Genomic DNA, 26,269 nt, shown 5'->3' with positions numbered 1-26,269 from the left:
AATTTATCCCCATTCACTCACAGGGTCATGTCTAGTGGTTCCACTTGTCCAACATCCATAGTCAATCTTTAGGCCTGCCTTCCCCATACAGTCCCATATGCTAGCACAGTGTCAACACTACACCCAGAGCCATTGAAGTGAAGGGTCCCTTAGTATTAAAACTTGGACAAGATGTTTATTTTTAATCATCTGCTTCCCCACCCCCACCCTTTATGCTCTCACACCAATCAAAATACAGAACGGTCCATGCTGAGACACACCCATAAGTCAAACTTTGTGATTAGCCAATAAAGGGTTTGCTTGTTATGCCAGATACAGTGATCAGTCTCTGCCCCACTTTTCACTGTCTCCTGAGAATAGGAAAATCAGCAGAGAACCAGTGTTCTCAGATTGAGAGCAGTGCTCAGTCTTTCTATAGCTCACTGAATGTGGTTTTCTTGATTTGGTTATTGAAGAAATAGAAATTCCACCTTCTTCAGAATGTAACAAACGCCCCAATTTCTCTGACCCTGGTACAGAGCAGGCTCAAAGGTCAGTGATGCGGCATCCGAAATGTTCAGAGCCATGGAGTGTAAATTCAACCCCTGCCCCCACACCCCCCACTACCCACACCCCGTACCACCCACAATCTGCCAACCCAACCCCCATCCACACCCAGACACCCCTGCCCACAACCCCATCCATACCCCACAACCCCCATCCCCACACATGCCCCACATCCACCACCGCACACCACCCCAACCCCCACCCCACACCCCCCGCCCACATGCCCCACTCCACATGACCCCCACCCACATTTCCCATCCACTCCCCCACCCCTGCCTGCATCCCCACACCCCCAGCACCCTGCCCACCTCACACCTACACCCTACACACTCACCACCCACACTCCACACCCCTGCCCACACACTACACCCCACCCCTCCCATCCACACACCGCACCACCAACCACCCCGCCCACAGCCTCCAAACCCCCATCCAGACCCTCTACCCCTCCCACCCACACCCCCACCCCTCTCGGCCACACCCTCCAACCCCCGCCCACTACCCCCACTCTGCACCCATATTCCACAATATCCCCACCCCTACCTACACCCCACACTACCCACACCCTGCACACACCTCCCCGGCCCTGATAAGGGCAGTTTGTGCTCTCTGAGCCAGGCCTCCCTCAGCAATTTCCAGGGGCTAATGCACTGTTACACAGCGAGATTCCATGTGGTCAGTGGTGACTGGGACCTTGGTTGTGGCAGTCCGGATTTGGGATAGAAAAAGCTCTGGAGTCAGGAATCATCCAATTGCGTAACAGGAAGTCTCTATGGTTTCCAGTTGGGCCATTGCTGGCTTGGAAGTGTCAGGTAACCTATGGGAGTGTGGGTGTGGGTCATGTGATAAAACCTCCAGCAATATGTATAACTAAAGTTGGCTACTCAGTTACACAGGAGATGTGGCACATAAACAGGCCATTCAGCCCATCCAGTATTTATGCTCCACTGAGGCTCCTCCCATCTTTCCTCAACTAAATCTATCATCGTAACCTTCCGATCCCTCCTCCCTCATGTGCTTATCTAGCTTCCCTTAAAGTATACTATTCACCCACTCCCTGTGGTTGTGAGTTCCACATTCTCACCATTACCTGGGTGAAGAAGTTTCTCCTTAATTCCCTATTGGATTTCTTGGTGACTATCTTATATTGACGATCTCTAGTTCTGCTCTTCCCCACAGGAGGGAACATTCCACTCAATCAAAGCCTTTCAGAATTTTAAAGATCTCTATTAGGTCACCCCTCAGTTATCTTTTTCCAAGAAAAAAGAGACCCAGCCTGTCAGTCCTTTCCTGAAATGTATACCAACAGATTTCTGGATGTGAATGCTTCGTGTGACTGTCAGCACAGGGTATGAACTCACCGTTGAATGTTTCCAGTATTCAACAATCTCCTCCATGTTGGTTAGCGGATTAAAAATGAAATGGTCTCGAAATTCATTCCAGTCCACAGTGATCCTCCCCTCTGTGTCCATGCTGCGTGAAGACAGAAGACAATCAGTGTGAATTCCAGTGTTACACAGTGGCTGTGTGCTTCTCCTTCTCACCTGAACCAACCTACCATTCGCCCCAACACCCTGCAATCCACCTCCACCTCCACCACCACCACCACCCCCCACCCCCCCGGCGCCCCAAGCTCCCTCCCTCAGATTCCGCCTTTGCTGGACCTCCCCATGCTGAGAAAGATGGACAGCTGGCCTTTCCAAGACCACGCTCCTTGGCCAATGGCCAAGATTTCAATTGGCCTCAGTGCTCCCGGACATGTCCAGGGTTCCCCAATCCTGATCACTGCCCCATCACTGCTGCTGGATCCTGTGTGGGTCTCATGTTAAAGCGAAGCCACATGCAGAACAGCTCCCCAACTCCTCCCTTCCCCAAAAGCAAACATTTCGCTGAAGTGTCAGCTTGGTTCAGCGGGTAGCACTTTCACCCCTGAGTCAGAAGACATTTGTTCACATCCCACTCTAGGACTTGGGCATAAAATCTAGGCAGACACTCTGAGTGAGGTTCTGAGCAAGTGCTGCACTATTCAAGCGTCAGTACTGAGGGAGTGCAGCATTGTCGAAGGGTCAGTACTGCGGGAGAGCCACACTGTTGGAGGGTAAGTACCAAGGTAGCGCTGCACTGTCGGAGGGTCAGTGCTGAGGGAGCACTGCACTGACGGAGGGTCAGTACTGAGGGAGTGCCGCACTATTGGAGGGTCAGTACCAAGAGAGCACTGCATTTTTGGAAGGTCACTACTGAGGGAATGCTGCACTGTCGGAGGGTCAGTATTTAGGGAGTGTTGCACTGTCGGAGGGTCAGTACCGAAGGAGTGCTGCACTGTTGGAAGGTCAGTATTTAGGGAGTGTTGCACTGTCGGAGGGTCAGTATCGAAGGAGTGCTGCACTGTTGGAAGGTCAGTACTAAGAGACTACCGCAATGTCGGAGGGTCAGTACTGAGGGAGTTCTGCACTGTCAGTGGCACCGCGGGAGTGTCGTGTTAATAGTATGTCAATTATATTGATAAGGTGAAGGGCTTTGTTTAATTAAGTGCTTTGGGCACATATAAATGGGGACAACCCCGCCCCCCCACCCCCGGCCCCATTTATTGATTTTAGTTCAATTTATTGAATTTTTGTTTTACTTAAAAGAGTATAAATAGGAGACAGCTGGGTGACTGGGTGTGAGAAGAGGGGTATGAGACTGAACCAAGTCAGTAAACTCTCTTAGTGAAGAAAAGCTTCATGTCTTGATTTTGACTTCACCAACTGGCTTGGATTCTGTTAACATTGGTAGCAGAGGATGGTTGCCTAAAGTTGAAGATTGGAAACTAAGACTTATTTCAGAAAGAAGGTTGTAATTGGAGTCACTTTGGAGAAGAATGGCTAAAACCAAGTGTAAAGTATCAGGGTTAGATTTTCCACTGTTGTTCTGTGAAGCTGAAACTTATGGCCAATGGAAGAATTAAGTGGATATGTGGACATGGGTTACGTATTTACCCAAAAAAAAGCAAGGTATGGTCTTGGCATTGCTTCCCAATGGGTGCACAGTATTTTCGGAACTAGGGGCTCATCATTCGGACACTGAGGAAGGTTTGGATAAACTCTTAAATTTTAAGGACAAAATTTAAAAGGAAGATGATCTCTTAAATGCATACGAGGCATGGTCGATAAATTTAAATAGATGGACAGTTAGTCCATAGAAGAATATATCATGGAATTTAACAGATTATATAACATTGCTAGAAATTCTATTTGGAGAACCCCAATTCAGTGCTTGCTTTCAAATTGTTGGATTGTACTGAAGTATCGGACATGGACATGCTCCTGGCCTTGACTGGAGTTAGATTCTTCGAAAGGGATACGCTTTTGGAACAGATGTCTGAAGCTTTAAAACAATTTCTGGGGAAACATTTATTTCCAGCTGTGGCAGCAATGGGACATTCAGTGGAAAGACAAAAGATGGAGGATTCAATGCTGGCAGAATTTCGAGAGTGTTTAGATATGAGGCGCAAGCATCAATATGAAAGAAGAACCACAAACAAAAGAAATGAGGAGAGTGACCTTTTCGGCAGCTCTAAAAGACGACAGGAATTGGGTAACTAAGGCAGCAGAATGAACCCCCAGGAATAACTGAGGAAGGGTAAACAGGTGCTTCAGATATGACTCAAAATATCACTGTGATAAATTCTCCAAAACGGAATAACAGCATTTTTGAAATGACGTGGAAAGTTCGGAAGGGGAAGATGAGATACCGATCAGTCAAAAGGAATTGTACTGGCCACTAGAAGCTTTATTCCGATAATGGGTGTTCTAGTTGTCGACTCATTCAGTTGCGCTGTGTTAGATAGTGGGTGCACATCCACAGTATGTAGAGTGAATTGGTTTAAGTGTTACCTGGATTCTCTAAATAGTAAAGGCTGAAGTAAGTTTCAGAAATGTGAAGTCCTACTCACTTCAGGTACGGGGACAAAAGCACATTAAAATCACGAAAGAAAGTGCTGATTCCGCGTAAAATAGCTGGCGTAAACCATTTTATCAGCACAGACGTAATATCCAGTGAAATGCACTAACTGTTGAGTAAGCCATCTATGTAAGAGGCTCAAATGAAATTAGATATGAAACACGATAAGGCAGTTGTTTTTGTGAAACCTGTAGATTTAGGGTTTACACAATCGGGACATTAATGTATCCCCTTAACAAGACCTAACATTTCTAATAACATTTAAAGAAGCGTTGATGACATCAGGGGATAGGAGTTTAAAAGAAAAAAGGCAAATTGTTTTAAAACTACATTGGAAGTTTGCTCATCCATTTTGTCATCGATTAAAAATTCTACTAAAGGATGCCGGGGTAATGGATGATGAATATCCTAAACTTAAAGAAGAGATCAGTGAGAAATGCAATATATGTAACATGGCCCGTACTGAATTTCCCATTAGCAAGAGACTTTAATGAAATTGTAGCAATGGACTTGAAGGTATGGGATAAGGACAAAAACGTTTTTCTCTTACACTTCATAGACACGGTAACTAGATTCAGACTGTCAACAGTAATATATGGTAAAGACAAAAAGGTAATTATAGACAAGATAATGGAAAAAATTGATAGGAACTGGACTGGAAGCACCGGCTAACTTCCTAACTGATGAGGGGGGGGATTTACCAACAATGGATTTAAAAGTATGTGTGAAAATATGAACATCGTAGTAATGAACACAGCAGCAGAAAGTCCCTGTAGTGATGGGGTTTGTGAAAGAAAACACACAGTAATTGATGAGATGCTTCACAAAATCTTAGCTGACCAACCAAGCTGTAAACTGACATCTGCCCTGGCACGGGCAGTCCATGCGAAGAATTCACTTCAAATAGTTGGGGGCTACAGTCCCTGTCAATGAGTTTATGAGAGAAATCCAAAAATACCTTCGATGATGTGGAATCATCCCCCGGCCTTGGAAGGTACGATGATTAATTCAATTTTTTCTGAGTATTTGAATGCCCTGCATGCTGGGAGAAAGGCATTTGCCAAGGCTGAGGTTTCAGAGAAAATCCAGCAAGCCTTACAGCACCACATAAGGCCATCAGCCATACATTTTAATCCAGGTGGCTTGGTATATTAGAAAAGAGAAAGACAGAAAGAGTGGAAAGGCCTGGGTAAAGCAGTGATTGAAAAACAGTAATTTTACAACATGGCAATCAAACTGTTAGGGTACATTCCTCGAGGCTTGTTGTCAATGAATCTGAACAGGTAATAGAAAGTGAAGAGGCACCATGCACTTCACATACACATACACTGGACAATTACAAGGAGCAGATTCTGGCAGATAAAGAGCTGACTGAATATGAACAAAGTGACACTGAAGCACAGGGTAAGGCTATTTATCCCAAAGGGCAACTATCCAAATTTGGCACTAGAGTAATATATGTGCCAGAAGGGGCCAGTGAATGGAGGAAGGCTGACATTATAGGAAGAGCAGGAAAAGCCACCAGAAAATACAAACATTGGCTGAATGTGCAAGATGGGGGACAGGAGCTAAGAGCTGTAGATTGGCAAAATGAGGTAAGGGTATGGAAGGCCAGAAAACGCAGCGAGTTCTGAAAGTGGACTGGGAAATGATCACGGCCCTAGGAAAAGATCACAGACTTGTGAAAGGGACACTGATCAAAGGAGGAAGAGATCGTGTAGCAGTAGTCCAGAAAGAGATAGGAGAGCAAGTAGAGGTCATTGTTTGACAAGAACAAGAAGCGTAGAACAGGCTAGGAATGCAACTAGAAGAAGAAGTCCTTATGATTGATAAGTTTTAGTGGCTACTGACAAATTAGAAGATAAGTTGATAAAGGAAGCCAAACAGAAAAGATTGGAAAGTTGGAAAGAATTTGGTGTATACACTGAAATACCAGACAGGAGACAAGCAGCCTTATCACACAGGTAGATGTGCACAGAAAAGGTACTTCCAGATGGCATGTATAAGGCTAAAGCCAGACTCTTAGTTTGGGGTTTCGAAGAAAGGCTTGGTGATCAAGATGTCAGGGTGGACTCCCCCACTGCAGGAAAAGTGAGCTTGAAGATTATCTTAGCTCTTTTAGCAACATATTCCTGGGAATGTAAATCGGTTGATATAAAAGCTGCATTTTTGCAGGGTGAGAAATTTCAAAGGGAAGTGTTTTTGAAACCACCTAAAGAAACTGGCGAGATAGAAGGGAAGCTGTGGAAATTGAACAAGTGTGTTTATGGGTTGGATGATGTGTCGAGGATGTGGTATTTCTCAGTTAGGTCCATCTTGCTGAAAACAGGCTGTATTCAGCTAAAGGCAGACCCAGCAATGTTCTATTGGTATCACAAGGAGAAACTAGTAGGCATCTTTATGATGCACGTTGATGATTTTCTATGGGGAGGTTCTGCAGAATTTGAGCAATGGGTGATAGGCAAAATAAAGGAGGAATTTAAGGTTGGAAGCTCAGCTTCAGGGGCTTTTAAATATATAGGGTTAGACATTAAGCAGAATAAGTTGGGCACAACTTTGAATCAACAGTCTTATTTAGAAAATGTCAATTGTATCCCAATAAATCGGGCCAGAAAGTGAAAGAAGATCATGCTTCCATGGAAGAAATAGATCAATTAAGAAGTTTAATTTGACAGTTGAACTGGTAGCGCATTCAGACTAGACCTGACACTAGTTATGATGTATTGGAACTGAGTACTATGATGAAACATGCTACAGTTGAGGAAGTTCTGAGAACAAATAGAACATTAAAGAAATGAAATTCAATGAAATACACACTCAAGTTTCCAGCCTTGGGTGATCCAGAACATATGAAATTAGTCATTTTTAATGATGCTTCATGTGCCAATTTTCCAGATGGATATTCCAGTACAGCAGGGTTTATCATATTCTTGGTGGGAATGAATAACAAGTGTTGTCCATTGGCCTTGGAAGCGAAGAAAATAAAAAGGGTGGTTAAAAGCACCTTAGCTGCAGAAACGCTGACTCTAGTAGAAGCAATAGATATGGGATTTTACTTATCAAACATTTTTGAGGAATATTCTATACAAAGGTCATTCTGAGAAAGGTTTGCCCATTGATTGTTATGTGGATAACCATTCTCTATAGGATAACGTACATTCAGTAATGAGTGTGACTGAGAAAAGGTTAAGGATTGACCTTGCTCGTATTAAAGAAGTTTTGGAGAGAAAAGGGATCTCTAAGATTAAATGGGTCAATGCAAGTCACCAACTTTCAGAATGCTTTACAAAAAGGAATATTTGCTTGAAGAAATTGTTGGAGGTCCTAGAAGAGGGTGGTGATGGGATATACAAAATGTGGCAAATCATTTTTTTCTTTAATTTGTTTTGAAATTATTTGAGTGTGTTATAAAGTCTATTGTTTAAAGAAAGAAAGGGGAGTCTGTTGATAGTATGTTAATTATATTGTTTATATTGTTAAGATACACAAGGAAGGGCATTGTTTACTTAAGTACTCTGAGCACATATAGAGGGGACAGCTTGGACACTGGGTGTGAGGAGAGGTATGAAACTGAATGAAGTTAATAAACTCTCTTAGTAAAGAAAAGCTCCATGTCTTGGTTTTGACTTTGCCAACCAGCTTGGATTCTGTTAAAAGCAAAAAACTGCGGATGCTGGAAATCCAAAACAAAAACAAAAATAAAAATAATAGTATGGATTCTGTTAACATGCTGCACTATCAGAGTGTCAGTGCTGAGAGAGCGCTGCACTTGTGGAGTGCTGCACAGTCGAAGGATCAGTGGTGAGGAAGTGCTGCACTGTTGGGAGGGTCAGTACTGAGGGAGTCAGAGGTGCCATCTTTTGGATGAGATGTTAAGCTAAGGTTCTGTCTGCCCTTTCCGGTGGATGTAAAAGATCCCAGAGCTCAATTAAAAAGAGGGGCAGTTGAGTTCTCCCAGGTGCCCTGATCAATATTTGTATCTTAAACAACATCACTGGCCATTTCTCAGTGTAGTTTTGAAAGCTGATTGTGCAAAAACTGTTATCTTTCACACACACACACACACACACACACACAAAGGATGGTCACTTGGGAGTGGTAAATGTTCCCCAGCAACAGCAGGGTGGGTGGTGAGGAATTTGCTTTCACACACAGTGTCTCACCTCTGCAAGATCCTCCCTGCTTGTTGCAGTGTGATAGTGATCCCGAGGGTCGAGAGAGTGTGCTGAATCTCGTAGGCATCAATCTGACCTGATCCAAGACACAGAGACAACAATCAAGAGACTAGAGTTAGGCCAAACAATGTTAGGGAGGGGGGAGCCTGAGAGACCATTCAAATTATCATCCTGACATGGACTCTAGTCTGTTCCTCTGAACTTCTCAAATGGTGTGTCCATGGCCGACACAGTTTGTGTTTGAATGTAGGAAGGTAAGAGGCTGCAACAGATAAAGAATGGAGGCCATTTGGCCCATCTTAATTTCGCCATCAAACTGGATCAGTCCCCTTCTCCCTCCCCTAATTTTAAGTTCCTTCCAAGTGTTGAATGCTCTTTGCAGGATGAGGAACTGACCTCATCTGGTACTAGGCTGTGCTCCTTAATCCACTGCCATGGTTAATCTGGAAGTAGTGACTGTTCTTTTATCTCTGAGGCCCAGTCTGACCTAATAGTGATTTGAATTAAAATTCTCATCACACACTGGACCCAGTTTCACCTCCCTTCATCACTGGCGCACAGTGGCAGCAGTGTGGACCATCTACAAGATGCACTGCAGCAACTCACTTAGACTCCTTTGACAGCACCTTCCAAGCGCACGACCTTTACAACCTAGAAGGACAAGGGCTGTGAACCCCACCATTCCCATTACCATCTTGATTTAGCCCTTCCTTCATCGTCACCGGAACTCCCTGTATAACAGCCCTGTGGTTGTACCAATACAACACAGACTGCAGCGGTAAGAGGGAAATGCAGTACCACTTTCTCCAGGGGATGGGAAGTTAATGCTGCGACTTACCTGTGGCCCTAAAATGAATTTTCAGAAAAGGGTTTGAGTACAGCAGATTCAGTAACAACTTCCAAAATGAAATGAGATAAATATTTGAAAAGGAAACAGTTACAGAGGTATGGGGGAAGAACAGGAGGGGGAACTGGGACTAATTGAACAGTGCTTGAGGAAGCAGTTAATGTTCTAAGTACCATCATTGTTCTCGTCAAGCCTCTTGAACACCAGCTTGAGTTTTTTCTCATGTTGCCTTAGATATTCAGTGAACTCCGCCAGGTCCAACTGACCATCATGATTGGTATCGCCTGCTCGCAGGATTTCCTGAAAGATGAGGGTAAAGAAAAGGAGAGAATGAGGAATGTGTGTTATTTTGATCTCTGAGGAAGGTCGCAGAGTGTTTCACATTGAGTGAGTTGGACTGAGGTTCAGTGAGTGTTGGTGTGTGGGCATGGCAGTCAGACAATGGCCTGGCACTGTGGTTAAGATAACTCACCAACCTGGTGCTTTGGCTAAGGCAAGTCACCAACCTGGTGCTTTGGTTAAGGTCATTCACTGACCAGGTGCTGTGATTAAAGTAATTCACTGACCAGGCACTGTGATTAAGGTAATTCACCAACCTGGTGCTGTGATTAAGGTAATTCATTGACCAGGTGCTGTGATTAAGGTAATTCACCAACCAGGTGCTGTGATTAAGGTAATTCACTGACCTGGTGCTGTGATTAAGGTAATTCACCAACCAGGTGCTGTGATTAAGGTAACTCCCTGACCTGGTGCTGTGATTAAGGTAATTCACCAACCAGGTGCTGTGATTAAGATAACTCCCTGACCTGATTCTGTGATTAAGGTAACTCCCTGACCTGGTGCTGTGATTAAGGTAATTCACCAACCAGGTGCTGTGATTAAGGTAACTCCCTGACCTGGTGCTGTGATTAAGGTAATTCACCAACCAGGTGCTGTGATTAAGGTAATTCACTCACCTGGTGCTGTGATTAAGGTAACTCCCTGACCTGATGCTGTGATTAAGGTAACTCCCTGACCTGGTGCTGTGATTAAGGTAATTCACCAACCAGGTGCTGTGATTAAGGTAACTCCCTGACCTGGTGCTGTGATTAAGGTAGTTCACTGACCAGGTGCTGTGATTAAGGTAACTCCCTGACCTGGCGCTCTGATTAAGGTAATTCACGGACCTGGTGCTGTGATTAAGGTAACTCCCTGACCTGGTGCTCTGATTAAGGTAATTCACTGACCTGGTGCTGTGATTAAGGTAACTCCCTGACCTGGTGCTGTGATTAAGGTAACTCCCTGACCTGGTGCTGTGATTAAGGTAACTCCCTGACCAGGTGCTGTGATTAAGGTAATTCACTGACCTGGTGCTGTGATTGAGGTAATTCACTGACTAGGTGCTGTGAATAAGGTAACTCCCTGACCTGGTGCTGTGATTAAAGTAATTCACTGACCAGGTGCTGTGATTAAGGTAATTCATTGACCAGGTGCTGTGATTAAGATAATTCATTGACCAGGTGCTGTGATTAAGGTAATTCACTGACCTGGGGCTGTGATTAAGGTAATTCACTGACCAGGTGCTGTGATTAAGGTAATTCACTGACCTGGTGCTGTGATTAAGGCAATTCACTGACCAGGTGCTGTGATTAAGGTAATTCACTGACCTGGTGCTGTGATTAAGGCAATTCACTGACCTGGTGCTGTGATTAAGGCAATTCACTGACCAGGTGCTGTGATTAAGGTAACTCCCTGACCTGGTGCTGTGATTAAGGTAGTTCACTGACCAGGTGCTGTGATTAAGGTAACTCCCTGACCTGGCGCTCTGATTAAGGTAATTCACGGACCTGGTGCTGTGATTAAGGTAACTCCCTGACCTGGTGCTGTGATTAAGGTAACTCCCTGACCAGGCGTTATGATTAAGGTAATTCACTGACCTGGTGCTGTGATTAAGGTAACTCCCTGACCTGGTGCTGTGATTAAGGTAACTCCCTGACCAGGCGCTATGATTAAGGTAATTCACTGACCTGGTGCTGTTGTTAAGGTAATTCACTGACCAGGCGCTGTGAATAAGGTAACTCCCTGACCTGGTGCTGTGATTAAAGTAATTCACTGACCAGGTGCTGTGATTAAGGTAATTCACTGACCAGGTGCTGTGATTAAGGTAATTCACTGACCAGGTGCTGTGATTAAGGTAACTCCCTGATCAGGCGCTATGATTAAGGTAATTCACTGACCAGGTGCTGTTATTAAGGTAATTCACTGACCAGGCGCTGTTATTAAGATAATTCATTGACCTGGCGCTATGATTAAGGTAATTCACTGACCTGGTGCTGTGATTAAGATAATTCATTGACCAGGTGCTGTGATTAAGGTAATTCACTGACCTGGTCTTGTGATTAAGATAATTCAATGACCAGGTGCTGTGATTAAGGTAATTCATTGACCAGGTGCTGTGATTAAGATAATTCATTGACCAGGTGCTGTGATTAAGGTAATTCACTGATCAGGTGCTGTGATTAAGGTAATTCACTGACCTGGTGCTGTGATTAAGATAATTCATTGACCAGGTGCTGTGATTAAGGTAATTCACTGACCTGGTGCTGTGATTAAGATAATTCATTGACCAGGTGCTGTGATTAAGGTAATTCATTGACCAGGTGCTGTGATTAAGATAATTCATTGACCAGGTGCTGTGATTAAGGTAATTCACTGACCTGGGGCTGTGATTAAGGTAATTCACTGACCTGGTGCTGTGATTAAGGCAATTCACTGACCAGGTGCTGTGATTAAGGTAATTCACTGACCTGGTGCTGTGATTAAGGCAATTCACTGACCTGGTGCTGTGATTAAGGCAATTCACTGACCAGGTGCTGTGATTAAGGTAATTCACTGACCTGGTGCTGTGATTAAGGTAATTCACTGACCAGGTGCTGTGATTAAGGTAATTCACTGACCAGGGGCTGTGATTAAGGTAACTCCCTGATCAGGCGCTATGATTAAAGTAATTCACTGACCTGGTGCTGTGATTAAGATAATTCACTGACCTGGTGCTGTGATTAAGGTAATTCACTGACCTGGTGCTGTGATTAAGATAATTCAATGACCAGGTGCTGTGATTAAGCTAATTCATTGACCAGGTGCTGTGATTAAGATAATTCATTGACCAGGTGCTGTGATTAAGGTAATTCACTGACCTGGTGCTGTGATTAAGGTAATTCACTGACCTGGTGCTGTGATTAAGCTAATTCATTGACCAGGTGCTGTGATTAAGATAATTCATTGACCGGGTGCTGTGATTAAGGTAATTCACTGACCTGGTGCTGTGATTAAGGTAATTCACTGACCAGGTGCTGTGATTAAGGTAACTCCCTGACCTGGTGCTGTGATTAAGATAATTCATTGACCAGGTGCTGTGATTAAGGTAATTCACTGACCTGGTGCTGTGATTAAGATAATTCATTGACCAGGTGCTGTGATTAAGGTAATTCATTGACCAGGTGCTGTGATTAAGATAATTCATTGACCAGGTGCTGTGATTAAGGTAATTCACTGACCTGGGGCTGTGATTAAGGTAATTCACTGACCAGGTGCTGTGATTAAGGTAATTCACTGACCTGGTGCTGTGATTAAGGCAATTCACTGACCAGGTGCTGTGATTAAGGTAATTCACCGACCTGGTGCTGTGATTAAGGCAATTCACCGACCAGGCGCTGTGATTAAGGTAATTCACCGACCAGGTGCTGTGATTAAGCTAATTCACTGACCAGGTGCTGTGATTAAGGTAATTCACTGACCAGGCGCTGTGATTGAGGTAATTCACTGACCAGGTGCTGTGATTAAGGTAATTCACTGACCTGGTGCTGTGATTAAGGCAATTCACTGACCAGGCGCTGTGATTAAGGTAATTCACCGACCAGGTGCTGTGATTAAGGTAATTCACTGACCTGGTGCTGTGATTAAGGCAATTCACTGACCAGGTGCTGTGATTAAGGTAATTCACTGACCTGGTGCTGTGATTAAGGCAATTCACTGACCTGGTGCTGTGATTAAGGCAATTCACTGACCAGGTGCTGTGATTAAGGTAATTCACTGACCTGGTGCTGTGATTAAGGTAATTCACTGACCAGGTGCTGTGATTAAGGTAATTCACTGACCAGGGGCTGTGATTAAGGTAACTCCCTGATCAGGCGCTGTGATTAAGGTAATTCACTGACCTGGTGCTGTGATTAAGATAATTCACTGACCTGGTGCTGTGATTAAGGTAATTCACTGACCTGGTGCTGTGATTAAGATAATTCAATGACCAGGTGCTGTGATTAAGCTAATTCATTGACCAGGTGCTGTGATTAAGATAATTCATTGACCAGGTGCTGTGATTAAGGTAATTCACTGACCTGGGGCTATGATTAAGGTAATTCACTGACCAGGTGCTGTGATTAAGGTAATTCACTGACCTGGTGCTGTGATTAAGGTAATTCACTGACCAGGTGCTGTGATTAAGGTAATTCACTGACCTGGTGCTGTGATTAAGGCAATTCACTGACCAGGTGCTGTGATTAAGGCAATTCACTGACCTGGTGCTGTGATTAAGGCAATTCACTGACCAGGTGCTGTGATTAAGGTAATTCACTGACCTGGTGCTGTGATTAAGGTAATTCACTGACCAGGTGCTGTGATTAAGGTAATTCACTGACCAGGGGCTGTGATTCAGGTAACTCCCTGATCAGGCGCTATGATTAAGGTAATTCACTGACCTGGTGCTGTGATTAAGGCAATTCACCGACCAGGCGCTGTGATTAAGGTAATTCACCGACCAGGTGCTGTGATTAAGCTAATTCACTGACCTGGTGCTGTGATTAAGGCAATTCACTGACCAGGTGCTGTGATTAAGGCAATTCACTGACCAGGCGCTGTGATTAAGGTAATTCACCGACCAGGTGCTGTGATTAAGGTAATTCACTGACCTGGTGCTGTGATTAAGGCAATTCACTGACCAGGCGCTGTGATTGAGGTAATTCACTGACCAGGTGCTGTGATTAAGGTAATTCACTGACCTGGTGCTGTGATTAAGGCAATTCACTGACCAGGCGCTGTGATTAAGGTAATTCACCGACCAGGTGCTGTGATTAAGGTAATTCACTGACCTGGTGCTGTGATTAAGGCAATTCACTGACCAGGCGCTGTGATTGAGGTAATTCACTGACCAGGTGCTGTGATTAAGGTAATTCACTGACCTGGTGCTGTGATTAAGGTAATTCACTGACCAGGCGCTGTGATTAAGGTAATTCACCGATCAGGCGCTATGATTAAGGTAATTCACCGACCTGGTGCTGTGATTAAGGTAATTCACTGACCTGGTGCTGTGATTAAGGTAATTCACTGACCTGGTGCTGTGATTAAGGTAATTCACTGACCCTAGTTATGGAAAACATGAGAAAGACAGCAGATTGCCTGTGAAATTGTACTGGAGTTTCAAACATGTTATGGTGTACTGTTGGTGCAGTGGTGCTAGGTTTAACTGGTCCCCTTTTAGAATAATGGTCATATCACCCTTTACAGAACTGCTCTAATTATAACCTGAAGTCTGTTGGAGACTAATTCTTGTCATTGTGTTTTAGATGGTTCTCTGACCGGATCCCTGCAGCTAATCTGCCACTCTGAAGGAAAACAGGAAATTACCCCTATTTCCAATGTTGCCCTATAACCATAGACGGAATGTTCTCTCCCACAGGCTCTGTCTATTGTTCAGTTCCCCAAAGAGCCCAGGACATTCACCGTGGCTGTCATTCCATCAACCACTCCTCCCACTCCCTGCCCCCTTGCCCTGGATTAATTGGAACATCTCTCATTCGCCTCTTCCCACACCATTGTCCAGTGCCTCACCCTGTGTGACAGCAATCTCTGGTACATTCTCCAGCCTGGTGCAGTCTCTGCTCACAGTGCAGGATACTGAGCACAGGGAGGGAGATCGGTTCACCGGACAGCGTGTTCTGTTTTCTGTGTGACCCTCGCTGCCCTTCCCCGTTGCCCTGTGACCTTTTGCTGTCTGTCAATATTCTGACCAATCTTAATGTCGATTCAGTTTGACCTCTCCCCTGAGTGTTCAGCACCCCACTGTATGAGCCACTTCAGACTGCAGGTCTCTCTACCATTTATCTGTCTGTTTCTCTCATCCTCTCCATTCCTTTGCACTTGCATTAGCTTCACTCTTTCCCTATAGCCTGGCTGAGTTTCTACATCCTGCAGCAGCCTCATTGGGATAAGTAGTCAGTCGATCTTTCAATTTTCCCTGTAGCTTGTAAAAGATTCAAAATGAGGTCTTGCTGTGAATTCACAGCATTTTCTGCTTTCATTTCAGATTCCCAGCATTTGCTGTTGTATTTTAACTTCATACATTGCAACAATAACTGTTCTTTAGAGGAAATCACTGACTGTGAATCACTACTTGAACAACAAGACAAATTATGAATCTTGCTTTCTTGGTCACAGCAACTTATTTCCAAAATGGACACTGCCATTACTGAAAAAGCCACCAGTGGGAGCCCCATCTTATTTTTAATGGACCTTGTGCTCAGTGTTCATTTAGGAGATTAGCCTATATGATCCTCATTTCATATTGCACAGGAAGAACCCCCTAATCTGATTGGTTTACCTTGGTCCTAAGGAGAGTTGTAGGGCTGCCAATGATTTGGGCCAGTACCTACACAGGTATGGAGATTGGCAGTGAAACGAAAGCCAAAGGAGAAGGACAGAGTGTGAGCAAGTTGGAGAGAGACTACCCCGCCCCCAACTCCCCATCAAGTGATAGTCTTGAGCCCGATTGGCCTATTTGCATTCGGTTGGCACCCATATATAGAGTTTCAACTTCCACCCCAACCAAGGGCATCCAGTCCGAGCCATTTGGAGCCAGTCAGAGCGGAGCAGAGTGAGCCTCCGGCGGTGAACGGTGCCAGTGGAGCTTCTCAATAAAAGCCTGAGGGTCGAGGTCCTGATCGAGCCCGTCGGAGCAGCAGCGAGAGTGGAGCAAACGTGGGGGTGAACGGCACCGGTGGAGCTTCTCAATAAAAGCCGGAGGGTCAATGCCCAGATCAAGCCAGTCGGAGCAGCAGCTAACCCCAACAGGAACCCCGCCAGAATTCGATGAGGCTGACGAAAGCGATGTCAGCGCAAAGCAGAGATCTGATTGTTAAGGAGTGGGTAAGTTGGTTTTCTCCACTTTAAAACTACATTAAGGAAAGGTAAGAGTTGTAGCTTTCTTTTTTTAAAAAAGAAAGAAACTTAAATAATTTTTTACTTGGCTTAAATTTAGGGTAAGGTTATTTTAACTAAAGGAATGGCTGGGGAGCTCAGTCCCGTGTGTTGCATGGCCTGCAGTATGAGGCCCCCTGCCAAATTAGCAAACCCCACCGCCCCCCCCACCCCCCACCCCCCGGCAAGGATGTTGGTCCCGTTCCAGTTCAGGTGCAACCCATCAGACTTATACAGATTCCGCCTTCCCCAGAAACGGACCCAGTGATCCAGGAATATAAAGCCCTCCCTCCTGCAGCAACTCTTCAGCCGTGTATTCATCTGCTCTATCCACCTATTGCTACACTGACTAGCACGTGGCACCGGGAGTAATCCAGAGATTACAACCTTTGAGGTCCTGCTTTTCAATCTGCTACATAGCTCCCTAAATTCTTGTTGCAGGACCTCATCACTCTTTCTGCCTATGTCTGCTCCACTCCTGCTGCTGCTCCGAGTGAAGGTGTAGTAGGGGGTGATGTACAGACAAGTATAGAAGAAAAACCAAGTCAGTCTGGAAGGCAGAACATATATAATCAAGTTAAGGCACAGGGGAGCATGGTTTGGTTGGATAGCATTTATTTTAATGCAAGGACTCTTGTGAGTAAGGCAGATTGTTGAGGATGTTGATTAACACATGGGGTTACAATATCATTTCTATCACGGAGACATGGTTGAGGGAGGAGCAGGACTGGCAGCTCAATATTCCAGAGTATAGAATCTTCAGGTGAGACAGGGTGGGGGGTGGGGGGGGTGGTGTAAAAGAGGAGGTGGCATTGCACTATTGATCAAGGAGTCAATTACTGCAGTAAGTAGGGATGGTATCTTAGAAGGTTCCTCAAATTAGGACATATGGGTAGAACTTAAAAACAAAAAAGGGGCAATCACATTGCTGGGAGTGTACTATAGACCCCCAAACAATCAGGGAGAGATAGAAGGGCAGATATGTAGGCAAATCTCAGAGAAGTGTAAAAATAATAGGGTAATAATAGTAGGGGATTTCAACTTCCCCAATATTAACTGGGAGAGACAAAGTGTGAAAGGCTTAGAGGGGGTGGAATTTTTAAAACGTATCCAGGGGAGCTTTTTGAGCTAGCATGTAGAAAGTCCTACAAGAGAGGAGGCAGTGCTAGGGAACGAAGCTGGGCAAGTGGTAGAATCGTCAGTGGGAGAGCATTTCGGTGATAGTGACCATAACTCAGTGAGATTTAAGGTAGTTATGAAAAAGGACAAAGATGGACTGGAAATAAATTGGGGGAAGGCCGATTTTAATATGATCAGACAGGATCCGGCCAAAGTGGACTGGGAGCAGCTACTTGTAGGAAAATCTGCATCAGAGCAGTGGGAGTCATTCAAAAAGGAAATGGTGAGAGTGCAGGGCCAACACGACCTGTAAAGGTGAAGGGTGGGACCGACAAGTCCGGAGAACCCTGGATGCCAAGGAACGTACAGGATTGGACAAGGAAAAAAAAGGGAAGCTTATGGTAGATACCGAGGGCTCAAAACAGTGGAAGCCCTAGAGGAGTATAGAAAGTACAGGGAGTTACATAAAGAAGAAATTAGGAGAGCGAAGAGGGGGCATGAAAAAACACTGGCGGGTAAAATAAAGGAAAATCCAAATGCGTTTTATAAGTATATTAGGGGCAAGAGGATAACCAGGGAAAAGTAGGGCCCATTAGGGACCAAAGTGGCAATCTGTGTGAGGAGCCGGAAGACGTAGGTGAGGTTTTAAATGATTACTTTTCATCTGTGTTCACTATGGAGAAGGACGATGTAGGCATAGAAATCAGGGAGGGGGACTGTGATATACTTGAACAAATTAGCATTGAAAGGGAGGAGGTATTAGCAGTTTTGGCAGGCTTAAAAGAGGATAAATTCCCAGGCCCAGATGAGATGTATCCCAGGCTGCTATGGGAGGCAAGGGAGGAGATTGCAGAGGCCCTGACAGTAATTTTCAAACCCTCTCTGGCCACAGGAGAGGTGCCAGAGGACTGGAGGACAGCTAATGTGGTACCATTATTCAAGAAGGGTAATAGGGATAAACCAGGGAACTATAATGAGTCTAACATCAGTGATTGGGAAACTTCTGAGGGACAGAATTAATCTCCATTTGGTGAGGCAGGGATTAATCAGGGATAGTCAGCATGGCTTTGTCAGGGGGAGATCATGTCTAACAAATTTGATTGAATTTTTCCAGGAGGTGACCAGGTGTGTAGATGAGGGTAGTGCAGCTGATGTAGTCTGCATGGACTTCAGTAAGGCTTTTGACAAGGTCTTGCATGGGAGACTGGTGAAGAAGATAAGAGCCCATGGGATCCAGGGCAATTCCGAAAATTGGATCCAAAATTGGCTTAGTGGCAAGAGGCAGAGGGCGATGGTCGAAGGTTGTTTTTGTGACTGGAAGCCTGTGCCCAGTGGTGCACGGCAGGGTTTGGTGCTGGGACCCTTGCTGTTTGTCTTGTTCATTAATGATCCAGTCATGAATGTAGGAGGTATGATCAGTAAGTTTCCAGATAACATGAAAATTGATGGTGTTGTAAATAGCGAAGAGGATAGCCTTAGACTACAGGGCGATATAGACGGGCTGGTCAGATAGGCAGAACAGTGGCAAATAGAATTTAATCCTGAAAAATGTGAGGTGATGTGTTTTGGGAGGACTAACAAGGCAAGGGAGTACACGATGAATGGTAGGGCCCTAGGAAGCACAGAGGATCAGAGGGACCTTGGTGTGCATGTGCATAGATCCTTGAAGGCAGCAGGACAGGTAGATAAGGTGGTTAAGAAGGCATATGGGATACTTGTCTTTATTAGTCGAGACATTGAATACAAGAGTAGGGTGGTTATGATGAAGCTGTAAAAACTGTTAGTTAGGCCACAGCTGGAGTACTGTGTGCGGTTCTGGTTGCCACACTTTAGGAAGGATGTGATTGCACTGGAGAGGATGCAGAGGAGATTCACCAGGATATTGCCTGGGCTGGAGCGTTTTAGCTATGAAGAGAGACTGGATAGGCTGGGATTGTTTCCCTTAGAGCAGAGAAGGCTGAGGCGGGGGCTGATAGAGGTATGCAAAATTATGAGGGGCATAGATAGGGTAGATAGGAAGAAACTTTTCCCCTTAGTGGAGGGGTCAATAACCAGGGGGCATAGATTTAAGGTAAGAGGCAGGAGGTTTAAAGGGGATTTGAGGAAAAATGTTTTCTCCCAGAGGGTGGGGGGTATCTGGAACTTGCTGTCTGAAAGGGTGGTAGAGGCAGGAATCCACAGAACATTTAAGAAGTATTTAGATGAGCACTTGAAATGCCATAGCATGCAGGGCTGCGGGCCAAGTGCTGGAAAATGGGATGAGAGTAGATAGGGTAATGACTGGTATAGACACGATGAGCCAAAGGGCCTCTTTCCGTGCTGTAAAACTCTATGACTCTAAGGTCCTGGAGCACCTAAACCAGGCTCACTCCAGTGCAGGATTGAATGATGCCCTCCATGGCTGATCATCCAGTGCAGGATTGAATGATGCCCTCCATGGCTGATCATCCAGTGCAGGATTGGGTGATGCCCCCGCATGGCTGATCATCCAGTGCAGGATTGAGTGATAGCCTGAGTTCAGGTGGATCCTTGCGATCCCAGGCAGAATTTTCTACCGCAGTTACTCCAGCTTCAAGGCCTTCCCCGACTGTGGGATTTCCTGGCAATGGTGGGGATTGTTGGTGGTGGTGGTGGTGGTTGGGGGGCTGGTTGTTGGACAGGACAGATAAACAATGGGAAGTTCTCCTTGTGTATCCCCTTCTGATCCCAAGCACAATCTCTGCATCTGCTGTGACCAAAGGTCCTGTGGCAGTGGAGGGTTTCGGAATGGATGAGGTGCTTTAGTTGTGTGATTGATCAGGTAGGACCCAGCATGATATGGGATAAAACAGTGGAAATAATCTTCATGGTCCTAGTGCAGGGCAGCCTGACCCCTGACACTGGGGGAGGGGAGAGAGTGGGGTGGGAGGGGGAGAGCAGAGAGAGAGAGAGTTAGGGGATGGGGAGAGTGGAGGGTGGAATGTGGGAGATAGCAAGGGAGAGATGGGGAGGGAATGTGAGGAGAGGTAGCGGGTAAGAGTGAGTGAGACCTGAGAAAAGGGAGAGAGGGAGAACAGGGGAGAGTGGAGGAGATTAGGGGAAAGTGAGGGATAGCAGGGGAGAGGGAGAGAGGGGATAGCAGAGGGAGGGAGAGCAAAGAGGGGGGAGAGTGGGCAGCATATGAGAGGGAGTGGAAAGGAACTCCAGGCCTAACGAGATTCCAGCAGAGTGGAAAATTCCTCTCGCACCCTCTACCCCCAAGGGCACCGCCCCCCACCCCGCACCCACTCACCAAACCATGGTCTCAGGACAGAGAATTCTGACAGTGCTTGTGGGATCTTGCTGTGTGCAAACACAATTCCTGTGGTTACAACCAATCACCGCACTCCAAGGAAGCTTCTCCTGCAACCCAGCTCCTGTTGGCACCTGTGTCACTGCTACTTGAGCTCCAGGTTTCGGGATGCATTGAGGTGCATCCACGAGGCTGAGAGTTTTGTGGATAGCATGTTTTTAGACGTGGTCACCCCACAGCTTACGGAAGTGTGGACAGAGAGGGAATGGGTGATCATCAGTCAGAAGAAAGGTGTCAGGCAGGTAGTCAGGAAATCCCCAGGGTGCATCTAGCTCGAGAACCATTTTTCTGTGTTGGAAAACGGTGAGAGTGACGGTTCCTCTGGGGAGTACAGCCACGCTCATGGCACTGTGAGTGGCTCAGCTGCACTGTGGGGGAGGAAAAAGAGGGGAAGAGGAATAGTGGTAGGAGACTTGATAGTAAGGGGAAACGACAGGCATTTCTGCGGCAGTAGACATGATTCCAGGATGGTATGTTGCTTCCCTGGTGCCAGGGTCAAGAATGTCACTGAACGGCTGCAGGGCATTCTAAAGGGGGAGGGCAAACAGACAGAGATCGTGGTACATATTGGTACCAATGACATAGGTAAAAAGAGGGATGAGGTCCTGCAAGCAGAATTTAGGGAGCTCGGAAGCAGATTAAGAAACAGGTCCTCAAATCTCTGGATTACTTCCGGTGTCACGCGCAAGTGAATATAGAAATAGGAGGTTAGTCTAGATGAACGCGTGGCTGGAGAGATGGTGCAGGAGGGAGAGCTTTAGATTTCTGGGTCATTGGGACCATTTCTGGGGGCAGTGGGACCCATACAAGGCAAATGAGTTGCACCTGAACCAGAATGGGACCAACATTGCGGGGAGGTTTGCTAGTGCTGTTGGGGAAGGTTTAAACTAACTTGGCAGGGGGATGGGATCCTGAGAGGAGGTTCAGCAGAGGGAGATGCACAGCCAAAATTAGAAGAGAGAGCAAGTGAGTCTGGAAGGCATAGAAATTATAGGCCAGTTAAGGCACAAGGGAGTTTGGCATGGTTGGATAGTATTTATTTTAATGCAAGGAGTCTGACGAATAAGGCAGATGAGTTGAGGGCACAAATTAACACATGGAAGTCTGATGTTGTTGCTGTCACAGAGACATGGTTGAGAGAGGGGCAGGATTGGCAGCTCAATATTCCAGGATATAGGGTCCTCAAGCGATACAGGGAAGGAGGTAAAAGAGGAGGGGGGTATCACAATATTGATCAAGGAATCAATTACAGCAGTAAGGAGGGATGACATCTTAGAAGGCTCCTCAAATGAAGCCATATGGGTAGAACTGAAAAACAAAAAAGGAACAATCACATTGCTGAGAGTGTACAATAGGCCCCCAAACAGTCAGAGAGAAATAGAAGAGCAGATATGTAGGCAAATTTCAGAGAAGTGTAAAAATAATAGGGTAGTAATAGTGGGGGATTTCAACTTCCCAACATTAACTGGGTTAGTCATTGTGTGATAGGCTTAGAGGGAGCGGAATTCTTAAAATGCATTTTTAAGCCAGTACGTAGAAGGTCCTACAAGAGACGGACTTAATTTTAGGGAATGAAGCCGGGCAAGTGGTTGAGGTATCAGTCGGGGAGCATTTTGCAAAGATAGTGATCATAACTCCATTAGATTCAAGGTTGTTATAGAAAGGGACAAGGATGGGCCAGAAATCAGAGTTCTAAATTGGGGGAAGGCCGGTTTTAATAAGATCAGATATGATTTGGCCAGAGTGGACTGGGAGCAGCTGCTTTTAGGTAAATCTGTGTCAGAGCAGTGGGACTCATTCAAGAAGGAAATAGGGAGAGAACAGGGCCAACACATTCCAGTAAAGACAAAGTGTGGGACCAACAAATCCAGGGAACCCTGGGTGTCGAGGGACATACAGGATTGGATAAAGAGAAAAAGGGAGGGTTATGGCAGATATCGAGGGCTCAAAACAGCGGAAGCCCTAGAAGTGTATAGAATGTGTAAGAGGGAACTTAAAAAGGAAATTAGGAGAGCAAAAAGGGGGCATGAAAAAACATTGGCAGGTAAAATAAAGGTAAATCCAAAGTTATTTTATAAGTACACTAAGAATAAGAGGATAATTAGGGAAAGAGTAGGGCCCATTAAGGACCATAGTGGTAATTTGTGCGTGGAGCCGGAAGACATAGGTAGGGTTCTAAATTAATACTTTGTGTTGGTGTTCACAAGTGAGAGGAATGACGTGGGTATGGAAATCAGGCAGAAGGACTGTGATATAATTAAAGAAATTAGCATAGAAAGGGAGGAGGTTCTCAGTGGTCTAGCAGGCATAAAAGTAGATAAATCTCTAGACCCGGATGAAATGTATCCCAGGCTGTTGAGTGAGGCAAGGGAGGAAATAGCAGGAGCGCTGGCAATAATTTTCAACACCTCCCTGGTCACAGGAGAGATGCCAGTGGACTAGAGGACAGCCAATGTGGTACTATTGGGGGTGGGAACCAGAGCAATAGGTGAAATAAATGACTGGGAACCAGTGAATATGGCCAGTAGGACTAAGAGGAAGAGCAGACAGGGAGAAATTACTGAACACAGTAGGACTGGGGGTCTGAAATGCATTTGTTTCAATGCGAGAAGTATAACAGGCAAGGCAGATGAGCTTAGAGCTTGGATTAGTACTTGGGACTATGATGTTATTGCTATTACAGAGACTTGGTTGAAGGATGGATAGGATTGGCAGATAAACGTTCCAGGATTTTGGTGTCACAGGCAGGATAGAGAGGGATGGAGAAGAGGTGGGGGAGTTGCACTGCTGGTTAAGGGGAATATCACAGCTGTACGACAGGAGGACACCTTGGTGGGCTCATGCAGTGAGGCTATATGGGTAGAGCTCCGGAATAGGCAGGGTGCAGTCACAATGTTGGGGGTTTACTATAGGCCTCCCAATTGCCGGTGGGAGATTGAGGAACAGTTATGTAGGCAGATTTTGGAAAGATGTAAAAGCAATAGGGTTGTTGTGGTGGGTGATTTTAACTTTCCCTATATTGACTAGGAATCACTTAGTGCTAGGGGTTTGGATGGTGCAGAATTTGTAAGGTGCATCCAGGAGGGCTTCCTGAGACAATATGTAGATAGTCCAACTAAGGAAGGGGCAATACTGGACCTGGTATTGGGGATTGAACCCGGCCAGGTGGTCGAAGTTTCAGTAGGGGAGCATTTCGGGAAAAGTGACCATAATTCAGTAAGTTTCAAGGTACTGGTGGATAAGGATAACAGGAGTCCTCGGGTTAAGGTGTTTAATTGGGGGAAGGCTAATTATAACAATATTAGGCAGGAACTGAGGAATCTGGACTGGAGGCAAATCAACAACTGACATGTGGGGGACTTTCAAACGTCAGTTGATAAGAATTCAGAACCGGCATGTTCCTGCTAGGATGAAGGATAAGCATGGCAAGTTTCAGGAACCTTGGATAACAAAGGATATTGTGAGATTAGTCAAAAAGAAAAGGGAAGCATTCGTAAGGGCTAGAAGGCTGGGAACAGATGAAGCCCGTGGAGAATATAAAGAAAGTAGGAAGAAGCTTAAGCAAGGAGTCAGGAGGGCTAAAAGGGGTCATGGAAAGTCACTGGCAACCAGGATTAAGGAAAATCCCAAGGCCTTTTATACATATGTAAAAAGCAAGAGGGTAGCCAGGGAAAGGGTAGGCCCACTCAGGGACAGAGGTGGGAATCTGTGTATGGAGCCAGAAGAAATGGGAGAGATACTAAATGAATACTTCTCATCAGTATTCACCAAAGAGAAGGACTTAGCGGTCGATTTGTCTAGGGAAGAGTGTGTAGATAGCCTGGATCATGTTGAGATCAAAAAAGGTGTTAGGCGCCTTGAAGAATATTAAAGTAGGTAAGTACCCAGGGCCAGATGGGATCTACCCCAGAGTACTGAGGGAGGCAAGGGAGGAGATTGCTGGGGCCTTGACAGAAATCTTTGTATCCTCACTGGCTACGGGTGAGGTCCCCGAGGACTGGAGAATGGCCAATGTTGTTCCATTGTTTAAGAAGGGTAGCAGGGATAATCCAGGAAATTACAGGCCGGTGAGCCTTACATCAGTGGTAGGGAAATTATTGGAGAAGATTCTTCGTGACAGGATTTACTACCATTTGGAAGCAAATGGGCGTATTAGTGAGAGGCAGCATGGTTTTGTGAAGGGGAGGTCGTGTCTCACTAACTTGATCGAGTTTTTCGAGGAAGTGACAAAGATGATCGACGATGGAAGGGCAGTGGATGTTATCTACATGGATTTCAGTAAGGCCTTTGACAAGATCCCTCATGGCAGACTGGTACAGAAGGTAAAGTCACACGGGATCAGAGATGAGCTGACAAGATGGATACAGAATTGGCTTGGTCATAGAAGACAGGGTAGCAGTGGAAGGGTGCTTTTCTGAATGGAGAGCTGTGACTAGTGGTGTTCTGCAGGGATCAGTGCTGGGACCTTTGCTGTTTGTAGTATACATAAATGATTTGGAGGAAAATGCAACTGGGCTAATTAGTAAGTTTGAAGACAATTCTAAAGTTGGAGGAGTTGCAGATAGTGAAGAGGATTGTCAAAGGATACAACGGGATATAGATCGGTTGGAGATTTGGGCAGAGAAATGGCAGATGGAGTTTAATCCGGACAAATGCGAGGTCATGCATTTTGGAAGGTCTAATACAGGCAGGAATTATACAGTAAACGGCAGAACCCTTAAGTGCATCGACGGGCAGAGAGATCTGGGTGTACAGGTCCACAGGTCACTGAAAGTGGCAACGCAGGTGGATAAGGTAGTCAGGAAGGCATATGGCATGCTTGCCTTCATTGGCAGGGGTATTGAGTATAAAAGCTGGGAAGTCATGCTGCAGCTGTATAGAACCTTGGTTAGGCCACACTTGGAATATTGCGTGCAATTCTGGTCGCCACATTACCAGAAGGATATGGAGACATTGGAGAGGGTGCAGAGGAGGTTTACCAGGATGCTACCTGGTCTGGAGGTTATTAGCTATGAGGAGAGGTTGGAGAAACTCGGATTGTTCTCACTAGAGCGATGGAGATTGAGGGGCGACTTGATA

At 45.5% G+C, this 26,269-nt stretch overlaps 1 protein-coding gene across 1 annotated transcript in view; it reads right to left on the bottom strand.

The window, feature by feature from the left end:
- Nucleotides 1–26,269, bottom strand: part of LOC144668872 (mitochondrial adenyl nucleotide antiporter SLC25A24-like) — a 67,060-nt gene that overhangs the window by 22,927 nt on the left and 17,864 nt on the right. Inside the window, exons 2-4 of the mRNA XM_078531310.1 lie at nt 9,684–9,810; nt 8,652–8,739; nt 1,908–2,019 (exon numbers count right to left, since the gene is read on the bottom strand). Coding sequence (XP_078387436.1) covers nt 1,908–2,019; nt 8,652–8,739; nt 9,684–9,810 — 327 coding nt within the window. The remainder of the gene's footprint in view (nt 1–1,907; nt 2,020–8,651; nt 8,740–9,683; nt 9,811–26,269) is intronic.

Source organism: Cetorhinus maximus, chromosome 28 (assembly GCF_964194155.1).
Source record: "Cetorhinus maximus chromosome 28, sCetMax3.hap1.1, whole genome shotgun sequence".
Taxonomy (NCBI): domain Eukaryota; kingdom Metazoa; phylum Chordata; class Chondrichthyes; order Lamniformes; family Cetorhinidae; genus Cetorhinus; species Cetorhinus maximus.
This window is presented reverse-complemented; position numbering and strand designations above follow the sequence as displayed.